This window comes from Toxotes jaculatrix, chromosome 19, assembly GCF_017976425.1.
Source record: "Toxotes jaculatrix isolate fToxJac2 chromosome 19, fToxJac2.pri, whole genome shotgun sequence".
Lineage (NCBI taxonomy): Eukaryota > Metazoa > Chordata > Actinopteri > Toxotidae > Toxotes > Toxotes jaculatrix.
In genome coordinates this window covers 16,539,352-16,554,849 of record NC_054412.1, presented here as the reverse complement: position 1 = coordinate 16,554,849, position 15,498 = coordinate 16,539,352, and the positions used below count along the sequence as shown (strand labels likewise).

The 15,498-nt window shown below is 40.4% G+C and overlaps 1 protein-coding gene across 4 annotated transcripts; it reads left to right on the top strand.

Moving 5' to 3' along the window:
- The first annotated feature begins 10,778 nt into the window (after positions 1-10,778).
- zgc:153383 (uncharacterized protein LOC751751 homolog) lies at positions 10,779-14,308 on the top strand. 4 transcript variants are annotated; one of them, XR_005896424.1, is made up of 5 exons: positions 10,779-10,909; positions 11,188-11,394; positions 11,611-11,842; positions 11,978-12,832; positions 12,931-12,980. XR_005896424.1 is itself a non-coding variant. In XM_041063684.1 (5 exons), exons 1-5 carry the CDS (start codon positions 10,841-10,843, stop codon positions 13,141-13,143), a joined length of 654 nt encoding a protein of 217 aa, XP_040919618.1. In that variant the 5' UTR covers positions 10,779-10,840; the 3' UTR covers positions 13,144-14,308. The 4 variants fall into 4 exon arrangements, 2 of the variants coding, with proteins under 2 accessions (XP_040919618.1, XP_040919617.1); XR_005896423.1 differs by having other exon boundaries at positions 11,188-11,400; XM_041063684.1 differs by having other exon boundaries at positions 11,611-11,677; positions 12,735-12,832; positions 12,931-14,308.
- The last annotated feature ends 1,190 nt before the right edge of the window (positions 14,309-15,498 follow it).

Below are 15,498 nucleotides of genomic sequence, written 5' to 3'. Positions count from 1 at the left end.
AGAGACATGTTTAGAGGTTCTGTTCATGTGCGGAGGGCAACTTACTGATTTGTGACACGGAAAATACAAAAATCTAATCAGTGGCAAAATCTCCTAAACATGTACAAATTCCCTTTGTATCGCAAATCAAAGCTTGCATCAAATCACAAGGTCTCTGTCTCTCGTAATTGTGATTGCAGGAGTGTCATCGTATAATATCACAATTGCCTTTTCTGATTAATTGCCCTCCAGATGCATGCTGCATATAGCCCAGCACTCAACTCAAGGACAGCCACCTGGCGTCTGCAGTGTGCTGTGAAGAGAGCTGCCTGCTCATCACTGTTTGATCCTGCAAGCGCCAGCAAACCGGTGTTTTATCAGGACGGCTAATTATAGGCAGAGAAGGATGTGGAAACGGCATCCTGCCTCCAGAGGAACGCGGCGTGCCCACACATTCATTTGTACACACACGTGCTGAGAGGCATCCACGGGCTGACACAGGCGTTCGTGTTATTGAGGAGTGCGCGTGCATACACACATAAACGTCACAGCTTCCTCTGAGGTTTACCACTATCCATCTATCACAGGGGCAGGACAGCAAAATGACACGGCTAACTGTGCTGCTGTGGTTGGTCAGTGACAGAAACATTTCTCTGGCCCCAATTTGAGGCCCTTGAACTCTGCGGTCTTTGTTTGTATCCTCCCATAACCCCAGGTTTCTCTATTGGAAGGAGATTTGTCAACGTTGAGTCTAGTTTCGGGGAGGTAAATATCTCACTGGGTTTCGGTGGAAGTTGCTCTTGCATGCAGAGGTTACTAGAGTTCACTTGGGGCTGAGTTTACTCACTGTTATTTTTTTACTTTTTTTATTTTGCCAAAATAGGCTCAGTAAAAGAAATTGTGCCTTTATCCACGACAGTCACAGCAATGATAATGATTACTCATCTTGATTTTAAATAAATAGTTAAATTAAGTTTAAATAAATTAGCAAATATTTGCAGACGAACAGGCAAATAAAGTAATGAAATTCTTATTATCAGTAATAAATACCGGCCTAATTATTTGCTCATTTTATTTGCTTTTTATCTAAAATGACACTTAGAGGTTATTAAAATGACTATAAAAACAAAACAAGATTTAAACAAATCAGCAGAATAAAAAGAACATTTTTCTTTCAGTTTTTGGACAAAATGTCAGTGAAAGTGAGGCTGTGCTCTAATCAGAGTCCAAGAAACAAATCCTTGGCATAACTACAAAAATCTGGCAGCTGAATTATCAGCTCCAAAGTCAGAGCCGAGCATCAGTTCATCTAAACTGAAAAGTGTGTCGGCCTTCAAACCATCATCCAGTCCATCTTTTCAGGTTCCTCTTTTATTTGCCAATTACTCAGAGTAGGTTCATGAGAAATAAGGTCTGTGAGGAGCTGAAATGAAAATAATCCTCAGATTTTGTGTGTATATATGTGTGTGAGTGTGTGTGCTCGGCCTTCTGTTCAGACATACTCCCAGCATCTCAAGGATGTCAGCAGACGACGCTCTAGCCTTGGATGCCAACTTCGGGGCACGAGTCATAAAACTGCTACTTCTGCAGAAAAGCTGCTTTCACCTGCTTTGAGTTTCCTTTTGCATTTCTTTTTTCATGCTTCCTCTGCGCCAAATTTCCAGCATGTTGCAGAACTCCTCCTTTAAGCACAGTCACGTCATATAAATTATTATAAGTAATTTTCATGGTTATGACAGAGAAGTGTGATGGGGAACTTGGCTCCTCTTTGTAGCAGAGGCCCCTCTGTAGGGCCCTGTAGTGAGCAGAAGATGGAAACACTGATGTGTGCCATTCATCTTAATGTCAGTGGTGTGTATATCTGTGTGTGTTGTGCTGTGTGAAAACGTGTGTGTGTGTGTGTGTGTGTGTGTGTGTGTGTGATGTATTTTAGTGATAGATGTTCTGACAGCACAGTCGTCTTCCAACCTGTCTGAGAAAGAAGAAGCAGCCTGTTCTGATTTGTGAAGAGCTCAGAAGCTGCAGATGTCAGAAACCAGAGCAGTGAGTGGTTCGTGAATCTCCCTCTCGCTCCCTCGTTCTCCTTCTCTTTTTTTCTCCTCCATGAGGATGTAGATGCAGCACAGTAATGCAAAACACAAATATTGACACACTGGGTAAGAGGTCCAGCCAGGTAAATTTTGTATTTCCATAAACAAACAAATATCCACCGTAATACATATGGATATGAGAGAGCCTTAAAGTCTCCTACTCTGAGGCTCCAAAAAGATTAAATTACGTTCTTATAGTTAGCTAATCTGCAGTAAAACATTATGGTAAACTTGATGTTTTAGTTGGTCACTTGAGTAATGAACAGCTGTATAGATTTAAAGCATCCTGTTCGGAACTCTGTTGAGGAAAAGAGGGAAGCTGTCTTTTTAATACATTCCCAGCCACCCAAATACCCCCCAGCCATGGGTTCCTGGTCCCGTCCTCACTGTGAACAGCAGGACGCTGCCTCATTGATAAGTCTCGTCCTACTTGAAGCAGCGACCTAACCTCAGTAGTCCTGGCCTCACCTCCTGCTGTTGAGGTTTTTAGTTGGAGAAAATGGGCTGAAAGCAGCTGAGCTGTTAACCGAGTGTAAATGTGAAAGTGTCTGGGGAGAAAGAAACATGAAATATAAACTGTGAGGTATCAAAAACTACAAAATGTATTTTATAAAACATGAAAAGAGTTCAAATAGTGATCCATGTCATTTGGATTATGCGTCTAGAGTAAAGTATGAAGGTTTCTAAAAGGATAAGGTTTGAACATTCTGCTCTTTGACTCCCATACGAGTGTCTTCTGCAGTCTAATTCTGTCCTTCTCAGCTTCAGCTGACTGGTGACATTCACTTCATGTTGGAGGTCACCGCCTTGTGAACTGATCTGTGAATACACCTGGACACAAACAACCCAGCCAGTCCAAAACACACCTGCTGTATTTGTTAATAAATTGAAGCTCTGCATTTTAAAAGGACAAATGTCTGAGTTCATTCAACTAAAACAGCTGAATTTTGTATGTAGTTTTCCTCAGATCCTGTACACTGCATTTATATAATCACAGAGGCACTCTTGCATACTGCTTAAGTAATATTCAAATCAGTTAAATTGATTTTGATGCTTAATTGCTTTGTTTTACTAACGATAATGGGGTTAGCTGGGTGTGGAGGAGCACTGCCATCTTGACTGCAGAGGATTTAAAGCAGAGGTTCACAGCTTTATACTCTGTTCAGCCCATCTTCACTAAACCTGTAAATAATTCCAGACAGTGTTTGGTGTCTTTTTAAAGAATTACAACTTTCACATATATCAATAATATCTCGTTCCCAGGATTTCTAGAAGCACAAAAGAACTAAAAGCACAACAGAATCAACAATGACAGGTAAAGAGTCTTTACTGGGATGTTCAAGCATGGCAGACAAATCAGGCAGGCAGTCGTATGAAGAGGTGGCAGGAAGAAGGTCAGGAACAGGAATCAGGAATCAGATAAGAAAACTAAGGTCTGGTGAGTGGAAACAGGGAGGTATATATACAGAGGAGATGATTAGCTAACTGGGTACAGGTGTTTAACCATGCGTAGCTCCATTAGTATAGAGGGCTACTGTAGATGTTTATACCTGTAAATACTATATTATACAGATGTTAGGAAGGCATTTATGTTTTAGGAAATCTTAATTAATAAAGGGAAATATTGCAGGAGGAGGTATACAGAGAGAGAAGAGAGAGAGCACAAAAAACAAGTTCAGTTTTCCACACGGGGAATTTTGTGAAAGCTCACAACAGAGTTCTGACAAAATAATTTTACGAGTTGACAGCGATACAAATTTCCCCTTGTTGATGTAAACTTATGGGTTTGCTGCGACTGGGCGAGTTCACATATGGGTTCAGATATGAGAAGTTATTCTCACGTCAAGTGAGATTCTAACAGCTTGAGCTGTCAATTAAGCTGGCGCTACTCATTGCAACTTTCTGCTTGCTGCAAAGTATAATCTTTTCATGGGAAATGTAGTTAAAGCTATGAAGAAAGTGTGCCATGCCGTGGCGCCATGCCGCTTATGGAGAGCCCTGTACTCTATTGCTCTTGGTAAGAAATCACTTATCAGTGTTAATTGTTTTATGGAGAAAGAAAGTGTGTGCATTGAAAACATATTAATGCTTTTTTTCCCTCTTTTATGAGCTGATGGTCTTTGAGCTACAGTAACTGCGTGGCCGATACATCAAGTTCCTACTCACCTGCTCTCCTGCACACAAGGAGACGAGACTTAGAACTGAGACTTTTAAATGGTGTTTGCAAACACCACGAAGACCGACTTAAGTCCCCCAAGGGTGTCTTTTCTATTCTAAATTTTCTATTTTGGGCCCATTTTTCATTCATGTATTGTTTCATTCTTTTTCTGCAGATGTAAAGCAATGGTTATAACCCCTTTAAAGGCTATTTGGCTGAAAAGTATCCATGATTTTCCAGTATACAACCATTCAGCTAAATCCACTGTGCTGGTCTCATTAGTCATTCACTCTGCTCCTTAAGACGAATTCTAACAAGTTGTCCAACATCATGCTGAGCCTTATTCTATCACCTGAACTGGGTGCTACACAGAGAACTGGCAGAAACAGTAAATGGAATGTGAGAACCGTGACATATAAATGTCCGTCTGGAACAAACTGAGGATCTCATTCAGCACTGAGGACAAAGATGAAAGGAGTTTAAGTCTGACCTCAAAGAAGTATTTTGTGTCAAGGTGTTTGAACCTGGAAATATTTCAAGTGTATAAATATGCTTCAAATTCAAATTGCACAGTAATGAGTGCCAGCATTCACAAATAAGTTTTTCTCGCTTGCGGTACATGGCTTTCGCTGCTTTGAATGAACATTATTATATCCTTGCCCTTTTGCTCTGTTGATTCCGTTGTAATGAGCTGCTTTAATATGGCCGTACAAACACCGAGGCTCTGAGTTAACTGGATGTTTTGATGTCTGGACTCAGAATGCAAACATGGGAAATGAATTTCTGTGATAGGCAGTTTCCTTCGGAGGGTGTATTGATAAGCACAGATAAACACCTTGGAGAGTCAGAGGCGGTGATTAGGATACACAGAGGATGAGGCTCAGATTGTTTTTTTTTCCTGCTTAAAACCAGGCGTTAATGAATACAAATACACATGCTTGTTCGTACATGTTCGCTCGGCGAGGTGTGCTTCATGCTCCTGAAATAAGCTCCAGATGAAACACCACATACACATGCTTCATGGTAGGCTGTTTATTTTTCTGTATTATGATTTGTGCACGGTTAACAATTCAGATGCATCTGTTGCAGCACACATGCCACCAAACTGCAAAGGGTGTATAAACCCCTGATGCTCTTGTGTCCTTTAGCCTTTCATTCTGCCATGGTTACATTGCTTGCAAAATCCACCCATAAGCTGAATAAGCAATGAAAGTCTTTTATCAGCACAGCTGGTGCCCAAATATCCCGTGAAATAGTATTTAATATTCTCTCCCTCTCTCTTGCCGAAGAGATGCCACCTCATTCTCTTTGTGTTGGTGTAATACAGAAAGTCTGCCTGTGCTTACTTGAAGGCTCCTGCTGCTTGTCACATTCTGCTCTGATGTAAGGTTTTAAAAGCTCTTTTAATTTACATTTGATTCCTCAATTTGGCAAGCAGCAAAATGTTTTAACTGTTATTTAAACCCCTCCCCAGAACTGTGATTGAGCAATTATACCTAGGCATAGCAGACTTGTCAAGACTTCTGCATGTTAAAGCAGTGTGTATGATGCTGTAATAATAGAGATACTTTGCATTTAAAGAGTTTGGTGTGAATAGGCTTTATTTATTTATTTTTTTAGCCTTGTCAAAACTAAAAATGCAAGAGAAAAAGTATTGTAAGTATTATAGTATTGGAAGTATGTCCAACCACATTTACTACTTACAAGAGTAACCCCACATTACTTATAAAAGCAAGGAGCATTAATAAACAAACAATATTAGTTTTTGGGGTTATTGGGAACACATTGACCATTTATTTCCTCACTGTGTGGAGGCCAGTCCTAGATGCTATTCAGGCTAACCTTAACAGCTCAGACCTGACCTCTGTAGTATTAGAGGAGGTTTTCACTCCAGCTACCCCCACCAAACTCATTACCTGAGATTCCATGAAATCAGTCATAAACATCAGTTAGTCCTCATCCTCAAAGTCTTTTCTCTTGGAATAATAAAACATTAAGCAGCCAAACAGGTTTACTTCTTCTTTACTAATAAAAGCTCAACACTGCAATACAACAATGCTTCATCAGCTGGTGAGGGTGCAGACTTTTTCCCTGGGACTAGTTTCATGTAGTAGCACACATGCAAGTCACAGAGTCAGCCTTCGGTTTATCCGACTCATGGAGCTGATGCTAGCTTGATTAATTAGCTATAGCTGATAAAATCTGTAAACTGTTATTCTAAGTTACTATTTCAGCTGGTAAATTCAGCTGTTACCAGCTTAAATTGAGAAGCCTGCTTTTGTCTATGTCTGAAATTAGGGACACATTGTTTTAAAAAATTAATTATATTTCAGTAGGTAAATCTGCCATTGTTACCACTGGAAACTGCACTATGTGCTGTACAAAAATGGAAATCTTTACAGGCACAGCAAAGGAAACGTTAAGTCTAGAAACAGTGCATAGCAGTCCTAAAGAGTTAAGCTTATTGCATGTACAAGTTGGGTTGTCTGGCTCTTGCCTGTACAGAGGTTTTGAGTCTTTTAATTCTTTTTTTCAGAGATAAGACAGAATTATTTAAAATATAACTCCTGTGTCTGATAAGTATTATATCAAGTGGGCAAGAGGAATTCAACTGTATGATTAGTAACATCGTCATTCACCAATTCAGCCATTCAATGGGACTAACCTTGAGCTAAAAAAACCAAGAGAGCACAATAACTGCTGGGCATGTACTCTAAGTGCTAAGACATTTGGGAAAGTGTCACTCTGTGTCAGGAGTTGAGGCAAAAGAAAAGTCTGTGATTTATTCTGTGTTTGACTAATGCGACTTTCATTACTGAAGAGGATATGTAGGGTCAAAGCAGAAAGTAATAAAATATGAAAAATACTTTTTTTTCCCATTAAGTTAGATGTATGTCTGCTGTGGTGTTTTTATGACCATTGAGTATTTATTGCCTGGGTGTAGCCGTAGGAAATGTACATTTTATTTCAGTTGTTTTTGTTGATTCACCACATCTCAAAGTCCCCCCCATGTCTGTTCCCATGTTTTGCAGAGCCGTTAACAACACTCCTACATTCACAGTGAAAAGCATGTGTGAGGCCATACAGACCTTTAACTATCTGGAAGCAATGGACCAGTGAGAGGGATGATTCATGTCGACAGCAGAGCTCATATCACCCAGGGTGTAAAAGGGACATCGCTGGAAGGGAACGTACCATAATATGGATGCCATCATTAAAAGCCGGGAGAGTGTTCTGCTTAGCATGAAGCACAGACACACACAACACTTTTCGTACAAAACTACACATGTATACACAAAACTCAGACACACAGAGTGCACAGAACTCTATCTGTCCTGCACACACACTATTTCCACAATTTGCAGAGCTTGCACAGGAAACCTGAATAAACTTTGCTCAAGGCTTAGGAATAATAGCTCAGAGCAATCCTAATATCTGTACCCATTCCTCCATCATTTGAAAGCCATTATATTGGAACTGATTTCATAAATATGCTCTTATCCAGTCCGGGCAGTCAAATCAGCAGGTCTTTATTTAAGCTCAAATGACTTTCTCCCAAAGCCAGAAAAGGTGAACACATCCACAAACCTGGCACCACTTAGGCTGCTTTTTCCACCTTATTTGGTGCAGTTGAATTGAATCCTCTGTTGTTTACCCTCTTGTTTTAGCCTCCCGTCAGGAGTGGAGAATGTTCCAATCAAATGAGATCTGCATGAAACAATAACTCCCCGGCCAGCATGACACAGGTGATTTTGTGCCACTTTGAAGTGGATCCTGGAGAGGGCAATTTAAGGTGAGAATCCAATCAAAAAGTGCACCGTCTCTTACAAAACACAGGAGAAAAAAAAACTTGATTAACTGATTTTTGGCTGCCTCCCAGACCATCACTATGTAGTTTTGAAATCACAGTGAAATTAAAAATAACGTCAGACATGAACTGTTTGAACGTCCTTGCTTTTCTGACTGAAAACGGCTCTTGGCTACAAATGGGCCATGGACAGGCAAATGATATAAAAACCCATCTGTTAATGCAATAACACATTTTGGAACCTGCAGCTTCTTAAAGTTCAATGACTTGCAAAATCATATGATAACAGTAACCTTTTTCTAAGACACAACAGATGCATCTCAGTGGTTGTGATTTTACCCTTTCAAGAAATCCATAATTTCTGACAGCTCAAGATTAATAATGTTTTGTCCAATAAACAGCTGACCTGAGCAATCGTGTGACTGATTACAAATAGCCTGTTTAAATGCCGTTGTCAGTTGTTATTGGGAAACAAGCCTGAGCCAATGAAAAACTGCAACACAATTTCTAATTTGGACTAATCCAAACAAACCAGGTGAGAGGAGGTGAAGCTGTAAATCCTTCGAGAGCACAAATTTAATATCCACAGAAATGGAGAGCGGTGCTAAGAGAACCTAAGCGTGAAAGGATCCAGGGATTTCCTGGAAATGAGGAAGCATATTTTGGCTCATGACTAATAAAACTGCTTAGAAATGAAGCTGATTTCCTTATGCACCTCAAGCAAACATTTGTGTGAAGCCACAAAATGAGGCTGACGTGCATTTTTTTATGGGGAGACTCCAGCTTTTCCATCTGATGACATCATAGGTCTGAGAGTTTGCGGCCTCCAGTAAATTCTTCCCGCTAAAGTTACTTTGCAGCTCTGCAGGGCAAGAGAAGGCATCTAAACAGGGTGATTTATTGTTGAATGTGCAGATATACAGGTTCCTGCTGGAGATTTGTATAAATCAGACCCAAATAATTCACTGTCTATTCAGCTTCCTTTGGGAAGTCAGCTTTCAGTGTTAGATGGAGCTTTACTGACATCTAATGGTGTTAAAAGGAAAATATAAGCTGGGACAACTCGCTGCTGCTGGGGTGGAAGAAATTCAGAGTCTTCTAGGAAGTAGCAAAGCCTGAATGTAAACATTGTTATACAGACTGCAGGATTATTGTCACTGTAGCATTAATTTATGGGCAGCATTTTTGTTGTGGCTGTTTGAGCTGAACTACTACTTACTATAAAGCTTTGGGATGTTTTATCCAAATATATTTTATATATATTTAATATTTTAACCTGTTTTTCATTTAAAGCAAGTAAGTTAAAAAAAAAAAAAGTTTTAGAAATTAGTGGCAGTATCTTAAAATAAGATTTTTTTTTAAGGAAATAAAATATAAAGGTCTTAATTCTCAACAAAAAGAATTTGTAAAAGTAATGAGAGACTGATCATAGAATAATCTGTAAAATAAATGTAATGGAATAGAAGAGGAGCAGAAGTATAAAGTAGTAGTAAAGTAAATGGAAAATCAAAGTTCTTCAAAAATGTACTGAGTACAGTACTTGAGAAAATGTATGTTAAAAGTTATGTTCCTCTACTGTAAAGCTGCAGCCATGGGACTATAAATAAATAAATAAATATCAGACTTCCTACGAGCAGTTACTCAATCTTCAAGGCTCAAGATTAAATAAAATCTAAGTGGGACATCCCTACTTTGACTGAGCTCTGAACATCAGACTAGAAATGTTAATAATATTCACTTCAAACAGAGACGGAGACTCTGGGGTCTCTGGCACCTTTGGGCCCCTGAGCCTGTGCTCAGCAGGCCTGTTCAGTCTTCAGTCCATGGCTGAAATGTGGATTTTCATCAGTTTACTCTGAACCCTTTCATAAGTATAAAGTTTCCTTGTTCAGAAAGTTTTAATCATGTTTATTTCAATACTTTATGCTTTTAAGCTTCTACACACTGAGAAGAAATTCACAAAGCTTACAAGTTTTGAATACGGGCCTTTTTCACAGCATTTTGACAGATGCTACTGATATTAACCATGGCTCTGTTCTGTTACCCAACATGTGCAATACCAGGACCCTAAAACTGAAGCAGCTAAATGTAATTCAGCCATCGTTCATGTTATTGTTTAAACATCTGCTTTTCCTGCTGTGCCATGCTGTGAAATAGGCCTTCATTTCAAACTCGTTGGTTTTATGAATTTCTTCTCAGTGTTATGTAAATATAAGAATATACACCAATATGTCAGTGGAAGCAAACGGGCAGTAAAATAAAGGAACGTAAATTAAAACGTACGTAAACGTAAATAAAATAAAAACACTATGATAAAATACAGGCACAAAATAACTCGATATAGCGAAAGCAACGAGCATAAGGCGTATTACTGTACAGACAAAAATAAATTAAGTTTTCATAAAAGCACAATGAAGTGCTTTTATACAAAATAAATAATACTGTCATTAAAAAATAGGATTACTATTCATAATACAGTGGATACGCACTTTTTATTTCTCTAGTAGCTTAAATTATTAGCTAATTAAAAGCATATTTGGAGAAGAGTATAATCGTTTTGTGTATGTTAAGTTGTCTCATTGAAATAATAACATTTCAGATAAAATAAAGCACAAAACTGTTATGTTGACTTAATACCTCTGCATTACAGCTATTTTACAGTCACTGTGCTGTACATTGTGGTTCCAGTGCGTCTCCGTGGACGTTACGTACGGAAGCGTCAGCGACACTTCCGGCTCTGACGGTGCGGAGAGGAGACGTTGCGGTGGGCGCAGCATCCACACATACAGCGAGAAGACGGCAACAATGGCCGATATATCACTGTATCTGACTAACGTTAATGTGGCGATAGGACAGAACATGGCCGTGGAGCAGGTCGGTAAACGACTTTCTCTTTTCTCACCACATTGTCTCGTTACGGCTTTATTTACTGAATCATGTCGCTCTGTGCCTGCAGCTTGTTGACACTTGTCAGCTATGTCTTGACGGTGTGGTTGGTCATGATATTATACTAGATTTTTTTTTTTAATTCCACGCCTTAAAACCGTGTTTATATCCCACCTTGACGCTGCATTGACTCACTCACTCACTCACTTACAAATTAGTCCCATAATAACACACAGTCTTTGTATCTGCTTGTGATGTCTTCCCAGAGTCCAAACCCGGTTAAGGACTTTGAGTGTGTGGAGCTGGGGGAGCAGGACAAGAGAGAGGAGCAGCAGCAGCAGAGGGAGAAGGTTCCTCGCAGGATCATCCATTTCTCCAGCGGGGAGACCATGGAGGAGTACAGCACCGACGAGGAGGAGGCCGAGGACAAAGAGTCAGAGAGGAAAGACCTGCTGTCCTCCCCGGTTGATGCGGTGAGGGTGAGGAACGGAGGAGGGATGGGGAGTGTGTATGTGCAAGGAGCTAAATGAGGACAAGGGAAATAATGGAGGAAGGATTGTGTGTGTGTGAGTGTGGACGAGGAATTTTTGTTTTCTGAGTGAATAATTCAGATGAGAAGCAGCAGGAGCATAGATGTGTGTCTTACCTTTATAAAAATGTCACAGTGACTGTACTCTTTTGTGTTGTAGTCAAAGATGACTTGGGGTCCGTACTTCTGGTTCCACATGTGGAGAGCTGCCACATCCACCATCTCAGGTTTGTTCACTAAGGTCATTACCTACAACCTGGGGGCCTTGCAGGGCGTTCTTCAGATATCTCTGGGCTTAATTCAGGTTTTCTGGTACCGTGGTACTGACTTTCTTTTGACAGGGGTGAATCACCCCGTGCTGCATGGTGAACCTATTCTGGGTCAGGTTAACTTCGGAGTCAGCGAACAAGATTGACATTTTTACACAACCATGAGTCCACACTGGTTTTAAAGAAGGGTCTCTAACAAACCGAGTCTAACATGATAATGACACCTACGCATGTGTGGCCAGCGATGACCATCCATCGTTTTGTATTCTCCCGTGTGCTTTCATACAACAGCACTGTATCTCTAGGAAAGGCAGATGAGGTTGTACAGCTGATGTTGCTTTGCTTGTTTGTGGTTCCTCTGTTGCCTCCCCTGGGTGCTGAGCTACAGGTGAGTTTTTAAGGTTTGTTGTCATTGCAGATTAAGGCAACTGCTTTTAACAAAGTCGGCAAGTTTGCCATCTACGGCATGAAGCCCAAAATACTCCTGCACACTTGGATGCTTTTCAGATCCTATGAGCACAGCTTTGCTCACTAGCTCCTCCCCCCGTTTTTATTTATTTGCTTAGTTTGCTGACAAGTCAGTAGGACATGCAATAGGTCAAACTGATCGTGAGTTTTAAGAGCGCCCTCTGATGGACCGCAAAGCCAACTACTACTCATGTGATTTGATCTTTTGTGTAATTAAGAACTGAGAATTAACTGAGCCAGTTGATAACCAGCTTTGTGATACTAGTTTCTTGGGTTACAATCAGTGCCAAACCTCCGCTGGCTTTTAAAAATGTCACGTGAGAATTTTGACAAATTTATCTGAAGTATGCATCGTGTTAGTGAAGCTGTAGACCTGTCAGTGTTTTAGAAAACTCTATTAAAAAAACAGAATTTAGGCAAAATATGAACTAGTGATGCTGCTGACATTTAACTCAGCAATTGTCAAGTTAACACAGGATTGGAACAAGAAAATGTGATGACTTACAGAGATGAAAAAGGACTGTTTTTTCATTTGAATTGTGTCCAGCATGTGACTACCTGGGGGAGAGGATGGCCTCCCTCTTCGGGATAACATCGGCCAAATATCAGTACGCCATTGATGAATACTACAGGATGAAGAAAGAGGTATGTTTCAGGGAAGTTCTGTAGTTCTAAGAGCATGTTATTGTGATTGTGAATTCGTCAGTCAGCTGATGTAATTCCCTCTTGTGTCCCTGTGTCAGAGGGAGGAAGAGAAAGAGGAAAACCACTTGTCAGAAGAAGCGGAAAGATCCTTCAACCAGCTACAATCTCAGGAAGACGAGGACGAGCCAATCACCATGACAGACCACCCGGACGTGTCCGCCGCTCACCCTGATGTGACCTATCAGGTCGAGAATGAAAATCAGGTACCTCCAAGCACTATCAGGGTCCCTGCTATTGTCATGGCAACCTAACCATCCGTAGAGAAGCACGTTTGAGCTTTAATGTCTGTCTGTTTATTAAAGAAGGAACACCGTCTTGTTTCACCAAGCACCGTTTGGTTTGTGTATGACACAGCTAGTAGATGGGCAGTGCTGCTGTATGGTGGTTGTTTGGCAAAGACAGCAGTGGTTGAATTTCTCCTCTGATTACCAGGTGTCCCTTAGCAGCAGTGTAGCAACTGATGAAGTAGCTGCTGGATAATGTAGCAACATCTTTTGATGTTTGGATCCATGAAAATTAACTATAGGTGTGTTATGAAACACATACGAGTCAGAAAATGTGATAAAAATGTTTTCTTTACATGTTTTGCCCATTTAGACCAACGGTTTTCCGTTTCGGCTTGGTGTGTTACATTATCCAGCTTGTATGGCTTTGTTAGTTGCTACAGCAGCCTCCCAGATTTGAGCGTCTGCTGTGGAGTGAAGGTTATACGTTGCTCCCATGTGCCTCTGACGGACCAGACACTGTGCCTAAATCACCAATACAGCCAAGTCAGTGCCAGATCTAGACTAAACATTTGTCTGAAAATGATTTAAAGTGTGTGAAGACGTAAAATAACCTTTGATTTAGCGTGTACACTCGGCTTTGGATGAAGTTTATCAAATATTTGATGCGTTTAACAGCCTTTTTTGTCCAGATCTGGTCAGAATGGTGCGTTCTTGACACACCTGGCTGCACCAAAAACACTGACCTTTTTAACACAACCTCACCTGTTTAACTGCTGTCTGTATTAAAGCTTATGAAGCTTGTATTGCACTCAACATCTGTGGAAGCACTGAGCAGACTTAGCCTTGGTTATCAAATCATCTGTGGACCTCGAGACTAACATTTTGTGATGAAAACGCTATGAAAACGGGTTTAGGTGTTCTGTGTTGCTCTTATTATCTGCTGCATCTACTACCAATATAAAACACACAGTAGTAGGTGTGGTGTGCAGGCCTTTGATTATGGCAGGGAGCATTGTTACACTAAGTCTGTATAAAGACATGCAAACTTACATTTTTAACAGTTTTTGGTACGATTTTTGATATTTATGTATTTATTTGACCAAACTGACAGCACTTAATTTAAGGGTTTTTTTTCTATTGTTTTGGTAAGTAACACTGTAATGAACGGTTAATAAAATCATAGTTACTGTCTGACTTTTCTACTTGTCTGGGTGGGAGTTTTTCATTTCAAAATAGAAATGATCACGTCGAACAGATCCAAGTGGAAAAATCTGTATTACTTTCCTAAGTCAATGTTGGCAGCTCCGCTGTCTTGCCTGCCCTTTGAAAGACTCATAGTGGTTCTGCAGTGATGTGACTGATCTTTGTCGCTGTTGACAAAGAGCCTGTGTTGTTCTGTGCTCAGACTGCTCTGAGGTCAGAGACCCCGTCCTCTCGCTGCACAATGTGACCATTCTCAGGTCAGAGTGGGTTTCTGTGGTCCCGAGCGACCTCCACAGCAGTCACGCCCTCACTGTAACTGACATACACAACAGTCAGCGTGCCACACATGGACAACACGCTAAGTGGATAGATAGATACTGATTGAAACTGAGGAACATAAAGTATGTTGCTAGTATTTTAGGACTTAATGAGAGACTAAATGACTTGTGATGGAAATCTTAGGCAGTAATTATGACAGGAAGTTTCTCTTTCAGTATAATAGCTGTTTTCCGGAGAAACAGAAAAAAACTGTTCGCCTGGTCATTTAGACAGGATGTGAAATTATACATTTGGACATTTGGCGTCTTTTAAACTATACAAACTCACAAACACGATATGAAATCAAAGCCTGTTGGTGGATGATCCACCATTTGGTGGCTGAATGCATGTTGCACCACGTCATTATGGTGGTGCCATGATGAGACAGCTCATCTCTAATAGTCACATAGTGAAGTGAATCCATGCCACAGCCAGGCCACACAAGGCCGCCTCACACAACCTCCACGCTGACAGACAATACCACCCACTGACGGCCTGCAGAGCCAAGTACACACAGTCATGTAGTGCTGTTGATGGTTCATCTTGCTGATATGCATAATTCAAAAACACAGAGATGGCAGTTTTTTATATTATGTTTCCAATTTGAGATAGCACATAAATATTTTTGTTAAGAGCCTAAGTGGAGATGTGAGCCTTAAGGCAAGGCCAAATCAGTTCTGCTGCTCTAACTGAAATAGACTTGAATCTTGAAAAACAGCTCCTGGCTGTTTTTATCTTTATAATTAATTTATGTTTTTGAGTCAATTATGTACATGTGTAAAGCTTCAGATGGGATTTTTCTTTCTCATTGTGAACACTGTGTTTGAATTGATTCTTTAAGAGAGACTGACATATTTA